The sequence below is a fragment of the Lactuca saligna genome, chromosome 5 (genome assembly GCF_052625555.1).
Source record: "Lactuca saligna cultivar CGN05327 chromosome 5, ASM5262555v1, whole genome shotgun sequence".
Lineage (NCBI taxonomy): Eukaryota > Viridiplantae > Streptophyta > Magnoliopsida > Asterales > Asteraceae > Lactuca > Lactuca saligna.
In genome coordinates this window covers 175,215,338-175,235,421 of record NC_136421.1, presented here as the reverse complement: position 1 = coordinate 175,235,421, position 20,084 = coordinate 175,215,338, and the positions used below count along the sequence as shown (strand labels likewise).

The 20,084-nt window shown below is 38.0% G+C and overlaps 1 protein-coding gene across 1 annotated transcript; it reads right to left on the bottom strand.

Moving 5' to 3' along the window:
• Window positions 1-12,780: 12,780 nt before the first annotated feature.
• Window positions 12,781-19,417, bottom strand: LOC144998160 (3-hydroxyisobutyryl-CoA hydrolase 1-like). The gene is made up of 13 exons (XM_078957983.1): window positions 19,354-19,417; window positions 18,317-18,397; window positions 17,139-17,207; window positions 15,011-15,074; window positions 14,764-14,927; window positions 14,571-14,655; window positions 14,392-14,477; window positions 14,174-14,307; window positions 13,871-13,931; window positions 13,411-13,509; window positions 13,239-13,340; window positions 13,112-13,153; window positions 12,781-13,034 (listed from the first exon to the last, which is right to left on the bottom strand). Exons 1-13 carry the CDS (start codon window positions 19,384-19,386, stop codon window positions 12,891-12,893), a joined length of 1,164 nt encoding a protein of 387 aa, XP_078814109.1. The 5' UTR covers window positions 19,387-19,417; the 3' UTR covers window positions 12,781-12,890.
• Between the last annotated feature and the right edge of the window lie 667 nt (window positions 19,418-20,084).

Genomic DNA, 20,084 nt, shown 5'->3' with positions numbered 1-20,084 from the left:
ATCCTTATTCCCAAAATGTAAGAAGCCTCTCCGAGGTCCTTCATAGCGAAACACTTCCCAAGCCAGGACTTGACTTCCTGCAGAGTCGGGATGTCGTTTCCTATGAGTAATATGTCATCGACATATAGAACTAGGAAGCTTACTATACTCCCACTGGATTTGACATATACACAAGATTCATCTTCGCTTCATACAAATCCAAACTCTTTGACTTTCTCATCGAAGCAAAGATTCCATCTGCGAGACGCTTGCTTAAGTCCATAAATGCACTTCTCAAGCTTACACACTCTAATTGGATGCTTCGGATTCACAAACCCCTCTGGCTGAGCCATGTAAACATCCTCAGCTAACTTTCCATTAAGGAAGGCGGTCTTGACATCCATTTGCCAAATTTCATAATCATGAAATGCGGCAATTGCTATCATCACTCTAATAGATTTAATCTTCGCAACTGGTGAGAAGGTCTCATCATAGTCAACTCCTGGAGTTTGAGTAAAGCCCTTCGCAACCAATCGCGCTTTATACGTGTGTACGTTCCCATCCACGTCGGTCTTCTTCTTGAAGATCCACTTGCACCCAACGGTCTTACGTCCGGGCACATAATCAACCAAATTCCAAACTTGGTTATCGTACATGGATTGGATCTCGCTATCCATTGCCTCTTTCCATTTTGCAGACTCCGGGCTTGCCATGGCTTCCTTATAGCTATTAGGTTCATCAAGATTTACTAGTGTACCATCACTAATATACGTGACCCCTTCGGTAGTAATATGAAAACCATAAAACTGGGGATAAACTCTAACTCTATCGGAACGTCTAAGAGGTAAGGACTCGTCAATCGGTTCAACCGGAGTTTCCTCCTCGGGTTGGATGCCAACGATAGAGGTTCCTTCATCTATTGACTCTTGAATCTCTTCAAGCTCGATTTGCCTCCCACTGTCTCCTTGGCTTATGAGTTCTCGCTCTCAGAAAACTCCTCTCCTCGCAACAAAGACAACATTGTCCTTCGGTCTATATAAGAGATATCCAAAGGATGCTTGTGGGTAGCCGATGAAAATACATCGCTCACTTCGAGGTTCAAGCTTGTCGTGAGTATCTCGTCTTACGAAAGCCTCGCAACCCCAAACCTTGATGTGTGCCAACAAGGGAGCTTTCCCCGTCCACATCTCGTGAGGTGTTTTGGCAACCTTCTTAGTAGGGACTCGGTTAAGGATATGGGTGGCAGTCTCTAAGGCATACCCCCAAAAGAAATAGGTAGTGAAGCACGACTCATCATAGAGCGAACCATGTCCAATAAGGTTCGATTACGCCTTTCTGCCACACCATTCAACTGCGGTGTCCTAGGAGGCGTCAATTGCGAAACTATTCCACACTCCTTGAGATAATCGTGGAATTCAAGACTTAGGTACTCTCCTCCTCGATCGGATCGAAGCATCTTGATTTTCCTACCCAATTGATTCTCCACTTCATTCTTGAACTCTTTGAACTTTTCAAAGGTTTCTGACTTTTGCTTGATTAAATAGATATACCCATATCTACTATAATCATCGGTAAAAGTCACATAGAAGCGGTTTCCATCCTTCGTGGTTGATCTAAAGGGTCCACATACATCGGTATGTATTAGGTCCAATAGTCCCTCACCCCTTTCACAAGTATTCGTGAAGGGTGACTTAGTCATCTTTCCAAGTAAACAAGACTCGCATGTGTCATCTTCCCTAAGGTCGAATGACTCCAACACTCCATCCTTTTGGAGTTGGGCTATGCGTTTCTTGTTGACATGTCCAAGACGGCAATGCCACAGGGATGCTTTATCCAAACTAGTGGAAGAATCAATATTCAAAACATCATTTCCTAAGTTATCAACAATCATAACAGTTTCATATATTCCATTACACGGTATAGCTTCAAAGTAAAAGACACTATTTAGATAAGCCATAATAGAACCATTCTCATCATTAAAAGAAAATCTAAATCCTTGTCTATATAAACCATGAAATGAAATGATATTTCTAGCCATTTCTGGCGAATAGCAACAATTGTTCAAATCTAAACATAAATTATTCCTAAGCACTAAAGAATACACTCCAATCTTGGTAACAGGCGACGATCTTCTGTTCCCCATGATTAGATTGATCCTTCCTTGCTCCACATCCCTACTTCTTCTTAGTCCCTTCACATTTGAACAAATGTGATAACCACAACCGGTGTCAAGAACCCAAGAAATAGCATGATTAGAATCGTTAGATTTAATTGTGTATATACCTGCGAAAGATGGCTTGATCTTTCCTTCTTTGATTGCTTGCAGGTATTCTAGGCAGCTTCTCTTCCAATGTCCTATCTTGTGGCAGTGGTGGCACTCTACCTCCTTCGGGTTAGGATAGGGCTTAGTGGGATCAACTTTGGTCCCACTAGAAGAGGCACCATCTCGGGCTTTAACCTTGCGATAGTTCTTTGATGAAGCCTTCCTCTTCTTTCCCTTTCCATGACCAATTGCCAAGACAGGAGCAGCAGACGGATTGGGAGTAGGTGCAACAGACTTATCTTTGAAGTTGCTCTCAGCGACCCTCAAAAGACCTTGGAGTTTGCTTAGGGTGACCTCCTCTTTGTTCATGTGGTAGGTCATCCTAAATTGGTTGTACATCGGAGGCAAAGACTGAAGCACCATGTCGATCGCCAAGTCTTCCCGAAAGTCAACATTTAACTTGCGAAGGCGATCGACATACCTTTGCATCTTTTGCAGGTGCACGGTAAGAGATTCTCCATGACCCATCTTAGCGGAAATCATGTTAGTGAAAATCTCATAACGCTCTTGTCTCGCGTTTTGGTGGTATCTCTCCAGTAAGTCTTGATGCATCTCGTATGGATACATGTCCTCGTAGGACTTTTGGAATTCAGGGTTCATGGTGGCAATCATGATGCAATGTACCTTCGTTGCATCTCGCTCATGAGTCTCAAAAGCAGTGATTTCGGCCGGAGTAGCGATTTAGGGGTTGATTTTCTCAAGCTTTTCATCGAGGACATACTCCTTATCCTCATAGCGAGCAATGGTGCGAATGTATCTTATCCATTCGCTAAAGTTCATTCCATCGAAGGTGACCTTTTGGCAAAGGTTCATCAACGTGAAAGAACTAGCAGCAGCATTGTTTGCGTTCGACATCTATAGAAAGGACAAAGATAGATTAGAATAAGAATCCCTAATTATCACCCAATAAGAAAAATTAGGGTTAGGATCCAACAATAAGATTTTCATATTAGAAAAGAGATGCCGTAATCTAACATGAAAATAAATTGAAGGTAAGTGAATGACGATTCACTAATTCTCCATTACAAAACCTAGACTATTAGTCCTAAGTGTATTGAGAATTCCTAGGTTCGGATGAGATTCATTGAAACTATTCAATGGCATGTTTAAATCTTGATATGTCCCTATTGTTTGTGACTGGGATGCCGAGAATCACAAAGCGGGTGTGAATTACCATGAAAATTCACATGGTGCCTTCATTGTAACGATCACCTATTCGATGTGCCGGTAAACTACACACGCTCCATCGAACTATGATAAACAATGAATCACCCTTTGCCACCTTTGCTTAGAACCAATTAGTGTGCCGGTAAACCACACACGCTCTACTAACTTCTTAGCAAGGGTGCAAAGTGTAATTTCATGGGATTGCATCAATTCACTTTTCCTAAAGTAACTAAGATTGGGAAATTTTTAAAACGTGTAGTTACTTTGTATTTCTTATTATACTTTTAATGAGAGGATGAGGTTGCCCTATCCTACCCGTTCAACTAACGACCCTCCACCAATCAAGCAAGCGGTGGGTGTGAGTGTACACCCATTAAGCGCCATTTTATAGGCCGCAACCTTATACCCACCTTATAGATTGGCTTCGTGAATGAGGCCTACTAACGGTAAGACTAGCATTTAGTTATACATATATATATATATATATATATATATATATATATATATATATATATATATATTATTCTAGTAATATCATATTAGTATAAGGTTGTGTTTTAAACCTTTTAAAACGTAGGGTTTGAAATTTAAGTTGTCTAAATTAAAACTTTTTAATCACAAATATAAATTTCAAAACTTGAGGGCAAGTTTTAAACATTTAAAACATGGAGGATCAAATAACAAATAATTCCAATTAACAATTAATATCCTAATTATCTTTATTTGATTTATCCAAGATTTCTTTTAAGATAATTATCAAAATAATTAATCAATTATCATATAACTAAATTAAATATTTTATTAGATGATAAATATCTTTAATTAGATCAAGATTATAGTCATGTATATCAAAAAATCAGATTAGTGTTGATCTAATATGATTACGGTAATTTTCCATAAGATAAACATGAAAAAATCCTGGTTTTGCCTAATCCTGACGCCCGGACTCGCCGAGTACACAAAGGGACTCGCCGAGTCGGGCCTACTCGCCGAGTCCACTTTGGAACTCGCCGAGTCCATGACTCAGAAACCCAAAAATCGAATTTTGCAGGTTTGTTTCAGTTAATCAAGCAACAATTTAAAGAAAACCAAGCTAGGCTCTGATACCACTGATGGGTTTTAGCCATAAGAACTTTCCTATGTGCGCATGCAAAACCCTAATGCTCGGATCTAGGCTTTCTAATTAAACATGCTTTGAATCCAAGACTTCTAATGTCTAATTAGGTTAAATAACAATATTGAAATAGATCTAGAATCATACCTTTGGATTCCTTGTTGATCTTGTTGTCTTGGAGCTTCTAGAGTCACAAATGTCACTCCTCTAATGGCTTACAAACACCAATAGCAAGAAAGATGATTTAGGAGAGAGGAGAGGGGAGGAACTCGGCTAGAGTATCTCTACTTTGGATGGTGTGTCGAATTCCCTCACCCCTAGGGTTTATTTATACTTGTAGACTCCTTAAGGATTACAGCTTTAACCCTAATTAGATAACTTAGACTTTAAGTTGATCCATATCCTTTCCTTGATAACCCTATGGATGATTTTGGCTTATCCAAGCCCTAGAAATCGTCCATCCTATCTTGGATAAGGATTTATAGTCTAAAGTGTAACTATCAAACAATTGACAGTTTATACCCTCTTATTTAATTAATCTCTTTAAGTCACCAAATTAATTCCAATTAATCTATGACTTATATTAATCAAATAACCATATATTATTCCTTATAATATTTACTCTCTCTTAACAAAACATCCATCAAGTTTCTATGGTGAAGGCAACCCAAAAGGACCATGCACAACCGGATCAAATACTTGCCTAATATAGTTGCAGCCTTAGACACTATTCCAACAATTTACTCTCATGTTGAGATATTGTTCTTATATTATGAGATGAGTATGTACTTTTCTTGTGAATTCTGTACCTGCCTTGGTATTATTTGAGTCGGGTGCGAGTCGGTCTTTTGTATCTTTGGCTTTTAGTCAGCACATCAGTATTAGTCGGGAGGTGATGAGTCGACCCCTGAGGGTTTCCATAGCTGATGAGAAAGCGGTGTATGCCACCAATGTTATTCGAGGATGTGTGCTCGAGATATTTGGCGTCAAGTTCCCGATTGACTATGGGAGATGTCTGTGTCATCGTGGGTATGGACTGGTTGAGTATGTTTGGAGCGGTTATTGACTTCGAGATATAGCTGGTGACCATACGAGATCCTAATGGGGGAGTTCTTACCGTGTACGGCGAGGGTACGCGTCCTGGGTCAGTGTTTTGTTCGGCTGCCAGGGCGAGGCAGAGTTTGCAGCAAGGCTGCCGTGGGTTTGTAGCTTATGTGATGGACACACGAGTGGCCGCGGGGAGGCCAAGTTCGATTGACGAGGTCCCGATAGAGTGCGAGTTTCCGGATGTTTTCCCCGAGGAACTGTCAGGCGTGCCTCCGGAAAGACAAGTGGAGTTCAGTATCGATTTGGTTCCGGGAGCAGCACCTATCGCCATGGCGCCTGATCGCCTCGCGCCGCCAGAGATGCAGGAGTTATCCTCGCAGCTTCAGGAGCTGTTGGGGAAGGGGTTTATTCGACCGAGTAGCTCACCTTAGGGAGCGCTGATCCTTTTTGTCAAGAAGAAGGATGGTTCACACTAGATGTGTATTGATTACCGGGAGTTGAACAAGTTGACGGTCAAGAAATGGTATCCGTTACCGAGGATCGATGATTTGTTCGATTAGTTGCAGGGGTCATCTTGGTTCTCCAAGATAGACTTGAGGTCATGTTATCATCAGATGAGGGTTCGGGATGAAGATATCCAGAAGACTGCATTCAGAACTCGTTATGGGCATTACGAGTTTGTGGTGATTCCTTTTGGGCTCACCAATGCCCCATCTGCGTTCATGGATCTCACGAACAGGGTGTGTAGGACGATGCTGGATCGGTCGGTGATCGTCTTCATTGATGATATTTTGGTTTATTTGAGGTCTAGAGTGCAGCATGAGGGGCATTGAGGGAGATCCTTGGAGTTTTGAGATCAGAGAGGCTGTATGCCAAATTCTCCAAGTGTGAGTTCTGGTTACGAGAGGTTCAATTCTTGGGACATCTCGTCAACCAAAACGGGATATTGGTCGATCCGGCCAAGATTGAGGCGGTCATGAGGTGCTGAGATCGCCCACTGAGATCAAGAGCTTTCTGGGATTGGTCGGCTATTATCGGAGATCGACGTGCCACTTACCCAGATGACCCGGAAGGGTGTTGCATTTTCATGGGGTCCGGAGCAGAAGTCCTCATTTGAGACACTTCGCTGGAAGTTGTGCGAAGCCCCAGTGCTCGCACTCCCGGAAGAGATTGAGGAATTTTTGGTGTACTGTGATGCATCAATATATGGGTTGGGGCAGTGCTTATGCAAAGGGGGCACATGATAGCATATGCATCGAGGCATCTGAAGCCTCATGAGTTGAGATATCCCACCCACGATCTGGAGGTGGGGGCTGTGGTGTTTACCCTCAAGATCTGGCATCACTATTTGTATGGGGTTCGGTGTACCATATTCACAGACCACAAGAGTATGAAATACTTGATGGATCAGCCCAACCTTAATATGCTCCAGAGGAGATGGTTGGATGTGGTGAAGGATTATGATTGTGAGATCCTGTACCACCCAGGAAAGGCTAATGTCGTAGCCGATGGTTCGAGACTTTTGTATGAGGTTGACAGTGATGACTCCGGTGTTGGACACCATTCGAGGGGCCCAGGCCGAGGCTGTGAGACCAAAAAACCGAAAGAGGGAGCAAGTCGTCGGGAAAGTATCAGAGTTCGTTACCGATAGCTAGGGACTTATGACATTTCAAGGTCGGATTTGGGTACCGTTTGTGGGCGGGATGCATACCATTTTGATGGAAGAGGCACATCGATCGAAGTTCTCGATCCATCCCGGGGCCAATAAGATGTATCTGGACCTAAAGAAGGAGTATTGGTGGCCCTGTATGAAAAGGGATGTTGCATGGTTCGTTGAGAGGTGCCTAACTTGTCGCCAGGTTAAGGCCGAGCACCAGCGTCCGCATGGTAAGCTGCAGCTGTTGGCGATCCCCGAGTGGAAGTGGGAACAAATTGCCATGGATTTTATCACCAAATTGCCAAGGACTGCTAGAGGTGTCGATGCAATTTGGGTGATTATGGATAGGTTAACGAAGAGCGCTCATTTTCTTGCTATCAGTGAGAGCTCTTCTACTGAGAGGCTGGCAGAGTTGTATGTGAGGGAGGTGGTATCGCGGCATGGGGTTCTGATATCAATTGTTTCAGATCGAGATGTGCGATTTACTTCTAGATTTTGGAAGAAGTTTCACGAGGAGTTGGGTACGAGGCTACATTTCAGTACTGCATACCACCCACAGACGGACGGGCAGAGTGAGTGGATGATTCAAAAAATCGAGGATATGCTTCTGGCTTGTGTTTTGGATTTCGGAGGGAGTTGGGATATGTATTTGCCCTTGGCTGAGTTTTCCTACAACAACAACCATCACTCGAGCATTGGTATGCCACCCTTTGAGTTATTGTATGGTAGGAGGTGTCGGACCCCCATATGTTGGGGAGAAGTAGGGAAACGTGTAATGGGTAGTACGAAGATCGTGCTTCAGACGACTGAGCAGATATAGCAGGTCAGGCAGAGGTTGTTGATCGCTCAGAGTCGTCAGAAGAGTTATGCGGACAGGCATCAGTCCGAGCTCGAGTTTCAGGTCGGTGACTTCGTACTCTTAAAGGTCTCTCCTTGGAAGGGAGTGATCCGATTCAGGAAGAGGGGCAATTTGGGGCCTCAATATATTGGACCTTTCAGAGTAATTACGAGGGTAGGCAGGGTAGCCTACCGTTTGGATTTACCTGTGGAGTTGTGTTAGATTCACGACACTTTCATGTGTCGCAGTTGAGGAAGTGTATAGCCGACGAGTCGGTAGTGGTACCATTAGAGGATATTCAGGTGGATGCAGGCCTGAACTACGTTGAGAGACCGGTGGCAATTAGGGATCGGAAGGTCAAGGTTCTGAGGAACAAGGAAGTGCCTTTGGTGCAAGTGCAGTGGCAGCATAGGAAGGGGTCAGAGCTGACTTGGGAGCCGGAGTGCGAGATGGGTAAGCAACATCCAGAATTGTTTGCAGAATGAGACTTCGAGGGCGAAGTCTGATTCTAGTGGGGGAGAATTGTAACACTCGGAATCCCAGGTATATTATTTTAATATTTTATTTTTGGAATTTGTGAAGGAACTCGGCGAGTTGATGCTTAGACTCGCCGAGTAGGGTCGCGGTTGATCATCTGAGTTCGCGTTGGACTCGGCGAGTCCATGAGTGGACTTGGCGAGTCCACACTGTTTAATGAAACCCAAATCCTCCAGGGTTGGAGCCTATTTAAAGGCCCTGATGGCCGTCCATTGCAGCTACCACACCCTAGAGATAGTCATAGATCGCTTGTGAAGAGAAGAGAGGCCATTGTTGATCAATTGTTGGTAAAATTTGAAGGAAGAGGTGACCAAGGAAAAAGAAGGCTGAAGGAAGTGCAAAGCTAGTGTCTTTAGAGATCAAAGGCTTCATATTAAGGTATTCCTTCGGACCTTCTCCAGTTTTGGGTGTTGATTCATAGAGTTTGGGTTTTGTTATGGCCCTTTAGAAGAAGAATATGCAGAGTATTTAGTCCCCTCTCGAGTTTGTGTTTGGATCTGGACTCAAAGGGGGTCCAGAGACTTCAACCCATGAAGCTTTATGAGTTTTTGTGGCGTGATTGGACTTAGGTTGCCATTTTTGGGACTAAATCACCATTTGATGCCATTATGTATATATATAAGCATCAAGTTTCGAGCTTTACGTGATTATATTGCTTGGGAAGGACATATCTATGGATTTGAGGAACAGATCTGACCTCAGGAGGTCAATAGAAGTTGTGCATGGTAGGTACTCGCCAAGTTGTTCTTGGGACTCGACGAGTTGAGTCGGGGTAGCCCCGCGATTCTTGACTGGAGACTCGTCGAGTAAAGGGAGGGACTCGACGTGTTAAATGGGACTAAAGAGTTAAGTGGACACAGGCGGACTTGCGGAGTTGCCCAAGTGCAATCGCTGAGTCGGGTCAACGTTTGACCGTTGACTTTGGTTGACTTTTTGGGGTTTGGTCAACAGCGAGTGCCTTTGAGCCAAAGGAGGGGTAACATGGTCTTTCACCCTTCTGAGGGAGCTTAGAGAAAGTAGAGTCTAGTTCTGGGAGTTATATTTATGAGAATATTACTTTATGTGTTTAGGTGGAAGCTAGATCGTATTTCTACTGAGTCAGTGGTTTACCGAGATATCAAAGGTGAGTCTTCTCAGTATACTGTACCTGGAAGGGTACCTATGTGTGACCAGAAGGTCTGATATGCTATAAGATATATGCATTGCATGTGATTAGTTAACCGTTTTGTATGTGCCATGTATGTTATGCTTGTTATGGGCCGGAAGACATTATGTTATGGGCCGGAAGGCATTATGATGTAGACTGGAAAGTCAAGGATTTTAGGACCGGAAGGTCGACATGGGTAGGACCGGAAGGTTTACCGAGTTGGGACGGAAGTCCCCTGAGACACATGGACCGGAAGGTCATGGCCTGGAAGGGCGTATGTGTATAAGTGGTATTTTGGGGAACTCACTAAGCATTTATGCTTACAGTTGTTGTGTTATGTGTTTTAGGTACTAGCGAGGACCGTGGGAAGGCGCCGACATGATCTGTACACACTGATGGAAGATTTATTTTATGATCTTGGGATGTATTTTTATTGTGATGACATTTGCTAAACATGAGATTTGAGAATATTGAATGATGGTTTATGTTGTTTGAAAAATGAAAAATTGTTTTGAAAATTCACGTTGTTACAGACGAAGAGTGCCCACTTTATTCAATCACTAAGAGTATATCCTCTGAGAAGTTGGAGGATGATTATGTGAGAGAGGTGGTGGCTAGACACTGGGTTCTAGTTTCGGTAGTCTTTAACAAGGATGTTCGGTTTACATCTAGGTTCTAGAAGAAGTTCAACAAGGAATTGGGTACTCAACTACATTTCAGCACGGCGTACCACCCCGAGATAGATGGCCAGAGCGAGAGGAGAATCCATACACTGGAGGATATGCTGCAAGCTTGTGTGTTGAACTTTAGAGGTAGTTGGGACACATACCTCCCACTGGTAGAGTTTTCATACCATAACAGTTATCATGCCAGTATCGACCGGGCCCCATTCGAGATGTTGTATGGATGGAAGTGCAGAACCCCGGTCTGTTGGGGTGAGGTTGGACACCGGGTCATAGGGAGCACTAAAGTAGTGCTCAAGACTACCAGACTGATTCAGCAGGTGCGCGACCAGCTGCGAGTCGCACAGAGCCGTCAGAAAAGTTATGCTCACTGGTGGTGATCAGATCTCAAATTCCAGGTTGGGGACTTTGTACTACTGAAAGTGTCACCATGGAAGGGGGTCATCAGATTTCGAAAGAGGGGCAAGCTAGGACCCCGATATATAGGTCTATTCAGGATTTCGGCCCGAGTGGGCAAAGTGGCATATCGCTTGGATCTGCCAGATGAGCTTAGCCAAATTTACAACACCTTCCATGTGTCAAAGCTTCGGAAGTGTGTCACTGATGAGGTCGCAGTCGTTTTGCTGGACGACATTGAGATGGATGAGAGCCTAAACTATATTGAGAGGCCGGTTGCAATCTTAGAAAGGAAAACGAAAGTTCTTCGAAACAAGGGAGTGAAGCTGGTGAAGCTGCAATGGCAGCACCGCAGGGGCTTCAAATGGACTTGGGAGCTGGAGGACGAAATGCGAGACCACTACTGGATTTGTTTGGGGCAACAGACTTTGAGGACGAAGTCTAGTTCAAGTGGGGGAGATTTGTAACACCTGTTTTAGGTATTAAGTAAGTTACATGATTTTTTGAGGGCTTTATGCATGGACTCAGCAAGTTGGATACCCCAACTTGTCGAGTAGAGGCCATCTCATGGACGTGGGGGTCAGGACCTACTCAACGAGTCGGAAGGCCCGACTCGGTGAGTAGGAGACGTAAAGAGAAAACCCTAATTTGAGGGTTTACAGCTTATATAAGGATCATAACATGCCCCTTGTGGCCTCCCTTAGCACCTTACTACCCAGAGAAAATTGTTTTCAGCCGAAAACCCCCCTTGAGTGAGAGTAAGAACTTTGATTAACAAACTCTAGTGTGTTGGAGAAGGGCTTTAGAAGAAGGAGCAAGAAGGAAAGCAGTAGATCCAACATCTATAATGTATTGGCCACTGTTTTAAGGTAAAAAGTCGTTACCTTGAGCTGTAGATTCTTAGATCTCTTCTCTTGAAAGTAAATGACCATTTTGGGGAAAAAACAGAGTCAAACTTGGATCTAGACCTATTACAAGGATATGGCTCCAGATCTGGATGCCTCTAGGTCCTTAATGGCATAAAGTTACTCACTTTGTCCAGCTTAGCCCCTTTCCATGCATGAGAACCTTGTGGGAAGCCTAGTTTTGAAGTTATAGCCTTGGAGGACCTTGCATGCACGTAAAGTTTGCAACTTTACGTGGTATCTGCTCTAGGAGAGTTTGGATCTGGAGTTTGGGACCTTAGATCCCACTAAAAAAGGCTGAACATGAAAGGGACTAAAGGAACTTGTCGAGTTCATTAGTTGACTCGGCGAGTCGATCAGGGTTTACCTGTTTCCGGTTTCACGAGTTTTCGGTTGTCATCGGTTTTCGGTTTCATGAGTTTTCGATTTCATGAGTTTTCGGTTCGGTATTCATGAGTTTTCGGAGGGACTCAGCGAGTTAGACATGTAACTCAACGAGTGGAGGAATTACTTAGAAAACTCAACGGGTTGTTGGATACACTCGACGAGTAAAGGTCAACATGGACTGTTGACCTTGACTATTGACCAGGGTTGACTTTAAGGGCGTCTACAAGATTTTGACGAGTTAATCACATGATGATTATAGACAATTGATTTGAAACAGCGCGTCGGGGATTAGCTAATCTTATTTTGTCAGTTCTACATTCCCGAGAGGTGAGTATTTTATTGCAACCGTATTTGATTGCGGTGTATTTTGTATTTTCGGTAGGATGGTCCAAAAAGTTTAAATGGAACAATTGAAACAAGTGTTTATTAATTTAAAGCCATTAAGTTACAATTTAAATGTAATAACCAAAAACGATAAAATAGGAATAGTTATATATAATTTATTGTTGGAATGATCAATCATAACAAAATATATATCAAATAACTTGCTATGTAGTATTAGCAATAAAATAAAAATGTTTATTTATTTAAGATTGACCATATATATTTATGTATAAAGCAACAAGAAAGGAATATTATTCAGAGTTTCGAAGGACTTCAAATGCTTATTACAAAAGACCAAGAACCTTAAGTTTTAGGAGTCTTTTGTTCTAGAGTTTTGATCTTCTATCATTTGTTTCATCAAATCTTGGTGGAAGTCGTAAAGGTAGCCAATCATCGTCTACGCTAAACGATCTTGAAAAGCATTGGGCCACCATTTGGTCACTAACTTTCTCTAGTTTCGGGGGTCCCCACTATCGACATTAACAAATGTGAGTGATTTCATCAAAAGTTTCTAGCTAGTATGTGTAAATTTAAATGTTGTGTTTACCTGGGGTTTCTTATCTTTTTCTATCAACATAGCTCTAGCTCCCTGTGTAAAGAACATTTTAATGATATGAGTGTAAGTTATATTGAACGTGTGATCATCCAAATATCTATGAGAAATATATGGCAACCTCGTAGAAGTCGTTGCTAACTGTTTTGCGTAGGATGTGAGAGAGAGCAATGTATTCAGTCCCAAGACATTGCTCGATATGGGTGGATCGGCCTTCTCTAATCTATCATACAACAATTTTTTTTTCAATAATTAATCAGCAAAGAAGTTTTCATAATCTTTATATTACTCACTGTTTTCAAGAAAATCTTGAGACATATTGGAGATGCGGTTTTCATTGATGTTATTGCATGGTTGATCCACTTCTCTTGTACTTGCATAGACAAACGTTCCTGAAAATATATCCAAAATGTATTAAGGCATATTCCTCTAAATCAATGTGTTTCACTTTTGTAACTATAAAGACTAAATGTATTTTTATGCAACTGTGTTTCATCTTTTTAATTACCCATTTTTAAATATACAACGAAATAGGCTTCTTACTAATTTAAGTGACAATTTTTTTTGGTTATCACTTTTTCGAATTTATTCATTATGGTTAATATTATACCAATCAACGATAAAATTACTGATTATTTAGAAACAATAACGTAATTATTCATATCAAAAACCATTTTTGTGTTAACCGGTTAAATTGTGAAAGGTGATTGCAAACGCATGTATACATTTGATTTAATTATGAAATAAACTTACTAGTGACGATAATATTTCTTCACATGTTTCTCCGGAGAAGCATTGGTTGATCATTTTCAGTCTGGTAAAATAGAGATAAATCAAACGACAAATAATGTTACTAGAAATAAATTTTTTTATGATCATGGACACCATTTGTCTTACTTTTGACTCATTTACCCATTATCAAATTACTTTTTACCTAATCTTTTTAGTTAATCCATTTCAAACATAAGAATAAAATGTTACTCAAAATGACCAAGTTTTCAATAAGCCAACTGAAATTGTTAAGTTGCATCCGATCACGAGGTCACGAGTTTGTACCTATCAGTAACACTACCCGGCTTAACATTTACTTCTTGTGCAAACTTGTTAATAACCATGGACATTGTTGCTACACTTATTGCATCTGATGAAGCAACCATTTTTTCTATAGCCTTCTCCATAGATTGTAAATTCTATAATAAATAATAAGAATACCACATATTAGCATATGGAGTCGCTTGAAAAATGGTGTACAACAATGAGGGAGAGGTGACAACCTTGGACGGGATGTAATGAGTTCCAAGCCCCAACGCGAGCATCTCAGCTCCATCTAAACGAACACCAGTCAGACCTATATATTCTCCTACATAGACATACGAATTGATTCATAATTAAATCAGTGTTACTATTTATACACGTAAATTATTATAATGTGATTTTGAGATGAAGAACTTACCAAAGAATCCTGGAAGTCGTGATAGAAAATATGATGCACCAACATCAGGAAACAAGCCAATCGATGCTTCAGGCATCGCGAATATCTACGATAATATGTTTTGTATGTCAAAATATATGTAAGTCATCAGAAAAACACTTACATATAATAGTCATATAATAGTATAATACAAGAAAACCATATGGATATATACCGTATTCTCGGTAACAATTCTAAATGTGGAATGTATGGATATCCCAACTCCTCCTCCCATAACGCTTCCATCTAGAATTGAAACCATTGGCTTCTTATATGTTGCAAGTAGGTAGTCGAGAGAAAATTGTTTACAATAAAAGCTCATCACGAAACTCCAATGTCCTGATAAAATTAAACGATGTAGTTTTGATTGAATTAATTTTCTCCATCATATATATCAAGGTTTAAAAGAAGTTTGCCCTTACCAAAAGCTGCAAGGTTAACGGCAGACGTGACATCACCACCGGCACAAAAAGCTTTCCCATATGCCTGTAGATCAAGACGAGACTGTTAAAAGTGAAACATTCACAATGTGGTATATTAAGTAAAAAATATTCTTGTTACATAACTCGGTTATCATGATTTGTCTTATATTCTAATCTTTTTCTATCTGAAAACCATATATGATCTTGTCCAAAAAATTTATTGGTTTGATTACTCTTGGAAAACTATTTATGTTCAAGAGCCAGGAACACACAAGATTTCATAGTAGGGGTGGTATCCGGAAAAATAGTAGTGGCAAGAAGTAGGAAAAAAATTCAAATTTTTTATATTGTGTACAAAAATGTTAGGCATTGCGGTTGTGTTTAAGAGGCCAATCGATAATAATTTTATGTTTTTTTGCACTATAAGAAAGATTAGCGAACCAAAGGTGAATAGGTGATGGAAATTATTATACACGTTATATCATATGTAAAGAAAATTATGGTCTTAATTTGTAGAATAAGAAAACTCTTACCAATTTGTAAGTAAAAGTGTCGATTTGGATTATATTTAAACTTTAACTTGCAAAATTGGTAAAATAAAATATTGTATTAAATACCAATGATCAGTCAAATGGATTGAGCCTTAATTACATAAATTAGATTAGTTTTAAATGATATTTTGACAATCAAATTAAACATGTTACTTATCAAGCAAATTGCATAAAACTGTAACATACTTGTTTCCGTGTCCCTTTCAAAGTTAACAGACTTTAATTTATTATTATTATTATTATTATTGTTATTATTATTATTATTATACAAAATATCATTTATTTTATCTCAAGGACTTATTTTTACCCGTAATTGGTCCCTTTACCGAAGCACCAAGCTACTCTCCAGTTTTGATCATCACTTTAAAAGTAAATGTCACATTTTAAATTTCTAAATTGTGTTGCCTTTTATCGAGGTAAAACAAAGTTCTGTATATCTTTGATTAGAATTTCCTTTAAAGTATATTATATTTCAATCCAAACACATGGTATTATTCAATGTTTTAAAATCCAGGTTGAACCGGTTGGACCGTAACCCGGTGTAGAAAGCGGGTTAATTGAGACCGTTTTTTTGTAAAAATACGAACCGGATCGAACCGGCCAGGTTTCCCCTAAACCGCGGTTCGACCGCCTATATCGAACCGGTTAAAACCGGATTGACCCATTTTAATAGGGTTTGGATAGTTGGATACAAGTATCGAACGTCAAAACAACGAGTCGTTTGCGATTTCTTTAATGTTTTTCAATGTTTAAACTTTGTGGACATCAAATTATTGGTTTTATATGTTTATGGATTATACATGAAAATAAAAATATATAAAAATAGAAAAAGATCATAAACCGGGTTGACCCGGCGGTTCAACCGGTTGAACCGGTTGACCCGTGAACCGATCATCACACCGGGTCAACTAAAAACCCGGGTTTTAAAAAATTGGTATTATTATATATAATAAAAACAAATAAGGTTTATGGTTTATGAATAGTATAGTTTAGAATATTCTAATTTGGTTCTTATATAAAAAACAAGTTTTATTTATTGTACCTGTAATTTACAGAAAAAGTATATCTATAGTTATTTATTTATTTATTTTTAGAAAAGTAGCCTATGTCTTTAAATAGTCTGTTGTTTAGGTTTGAACTTTGACTACAAAACATTCGTATCTTTGATCCAATTTAGAGAATACATTAAAATTATCGATCTAAGTTACACAAAAAAAGTCCATGTTTAGAGTTGTTTCGAAAGCAAACGTTGCAAATGTTTAAAAAAATTAGAAAAGTGATATCTATTTAATTGAAAATTTACTAATTATGCCCCGTAAAAAAATGACCATTGGAATTTATGAGTTTGGCAAATAAAATTAGAAACCGCAAAACAAAAACAGGGAGAAAGCAACTTGTAATTATTGACAAATTCCAAAATAACGGAATTTTTGTTGCTTAAAAAGGAGCTCCAGCCATTCCGACTCATAGTATAATTTTTTGAATTTTAACAAGTTATCTAACAGTCGGACTAAAGTTTTACAACAAGTCAACAACTGCTTTTTCTAAGTTTTCAAATCTTGAAAGTAGTTTTATACCTTCAGAATAACAATCTTAATTGTTGGATCACTCTCGTAAATCTTTAATTGCTCATACATTCTTCTTATCTGCAACCAAACAACATGAGCGACATCACAAAGAGAAGAGAAAAGAATAACAAAATGAGATCCATTAAAAACTTAGATTTATGAAACCTAGAAACTTTTAAAAAAAATGCTAAAAAAGAATATTTTAATACATCTAATCTTTTTTTAAACACACACATACATACACACACATATATATATATATATATATATATATATATATATATATATATATATATATATATGTGTGTGTGTGTGGGGATGGAAAACTATTATGTGAACATGTGGACAATACTATTGTATGAAAAGTACTAAGAAAATACGTTGTTTACTAATGTAAATACGTTCAACTTCACACAACTATTATTATTTTCATGCATTTTCAATAGTTTTTATTTATTTTTGTTCTGACGCATCAGTTTTTATTTATTTCATTCTTACAGAATACGATTCGATAAAATTCTAATAATATTCTGACAAAATAAGAATAATAATAAAAAGTTAATAATAACCTTATAGAGAATTTAATTAATCAGAATGTGTGACAACGACAATAATTATGTAAGATTGAACATATTCATGTTATCAAACAATATATTTTATTTTTCATTCTTACAAAATAACATTATTTATACGTCCGCATAATAGATGTCAATCCATATTATATATATATATATATATATATATATATATATATATATATATATATATTAGTTAGGTCATGTGCATATGTATGCACAATTTCGAAATAGTTGTGCCTCTTAAAATATGCATATATATATATATATATATATATATATATATATATATATATATATATATATATATATATATATATATATATATATATATATATATAAATAAAAGGGTTTATAATGTTTACAATTGCTTTAAGGGTTTATAACGTTTACAATTGTTATGTTTTGATTAAAAACTATTCTTGGGAAAAATATTCTTATAATTTTACTTGTATTTGAGTTTATATATATATATATATATATATATATATATATATATATATATATATATATATATATATATATATATATATATATATATATATATATGACATGCTAAATGGAAAGGTCATGCACAGAATATATTATATATGATACATAATCTATCAATACCGTCTCATAGTTGAGGGTGTTCATTTTCTTTGGTCTGTTAAGTATCACTTTTCTTCCTCCCAAAATGTCTTCAAAAATTACCTGCCAAAACAATCAAATATTTTGGTATACGAAATAAGTTCTGATAGATTTCTGTTAAAAAAATTAAAAACATAGTCACGTCATTAATTATTTAATCAATTTAACTTTCAAAAATAATAATAATAATAATAATAATAATAATAATAATAATAATAACTTTTGAATGTTCATATCTAAATCTAAAATTGGACCTTTTGGGGTAATATAAATAGTGTAGTAAAAAATGTATTAGGTCAAATATTATTTATCAGTGGTTTATTTAATGCAACTTTATATTTTTATCCTAAAATATTATTGGATGCTAGAAAACACATGTTAAAGAGTATTTATATTATATTAATAATACAAAAAAAGTGATAATATTTATTAGATAGTATAAAATTAAAATGTTTTGACGATACTAGTTAGAATCAAAATACCCGTTAACATATTTTTTTTTTATTGTTTGATAATTCATTTAATGCCTAAAATCTGAAGTAATAACATAAAATTTAACATACTTTTAGTTTTTACTCACGATTATTTTAAAAAAACATAATTACATCCTTGGACAACGTGCGATATTACCCCTAATTCATTATAAAGCCCCTCATTCACTATTTCTAAGGACCAGCCATTACATATTCTCTAACACCCAAGTCTCTCTAGCTAATTTGAGGAATCCATATCTTTGAAAGCAATAATAACCCACAAAAACATCATTTTACGTTACAAATTAATTTTTTTTTTTGAAATGATGCCCCATCAAACAGCTAATAAACTGATCATTCAATAGTTGATGTGCGAACACAAACAAATAAAGAGAGTATACAATTTTATCTATTAATTTACCAAGAGCTAAATCCATTTAGTTTTATATTTTATCAACCATGAAGTCTAATGGATAAAATGTGAACTTTTAAGCCAAAACAAACCAAACATAATCCTATAGATAGAAGGAACCATGAGTGCATTACCTGATCTGCTTCCGAACTGATGGAGAGAGCCATGCGTGATTGCTGCAACTACAAACCTTGACGATGTTGAGGAACAATGGAGGTTTTTTTGGTGTATATATAGAACCCCAGGGGGGGGGGGGGGGGGGGGGGGGGGCGACTATAAAAGTAGCATATTATATAAACAGTTGATGCTAAAAAACAATGTCTAACAAATACTCCTTCGGTTTCACATCTTCAATAATACATAAATGGTCCCAATGGTTCTCTAGATATACAGTTTTCTTCACTACTTTTTTTATGATACAAAGAGTTGACAAAATCGATTTAAGAAAAAAAAATGTATAACAAATGCTCCTTCGGTTTCATATCTTCAATAATATATTCTACACAAAATACACAAATGGTCCCTATGGTTCTATAGATACATTTTTCTTCTCTAGCTTTTTTTATTAATGACAATGGTCGTTGTGGTTTCAATTTCTTGCGTTGTTGGTCTTTTATTCATGAAAAACGACATTTTCATCCCTTCGCTGTTATGATCCACCACCATTTCCTCATTTGTTATTTCTTCTTTTCTATTGAGACCATCAAGTTTTCAGTTTACCCATCAACACCAATATTTACTGTGTAAAATTAACTAAAAACATGGTCCCAAAAGGGAATACTTTAATCGATATACTTATATTATGAATTGGTATGTCGTTGAGTTTTCTTTTGATTTTATTGGTTTTATTTTCTTTTAAGTTTCC

Excerpts from the sequence above, each read along its gene's own strand:
- LOC144998160 (XM_078957983.1), bottom strand. The coding sequence starts at position 19,386 with ATGGCTCTCTCCATCAGTTCGGAAGCAGATCAG. Across the intron at positions 13,341-13,410 it reads TCAAGATTTTCTTGAAAACA|ATTAGAGAAGGCCGATCCAC; the intron begins GTGAGTAATATA and ends GTTGTATGATAG. Across the intron at positions 13,035-13,111 it reads AAAAAGATAAGAAACCCCAG|TGGGGACCCCCGAAACTAGA; the intron begins GTAAACACAACA and ends TAATGTCGATAG.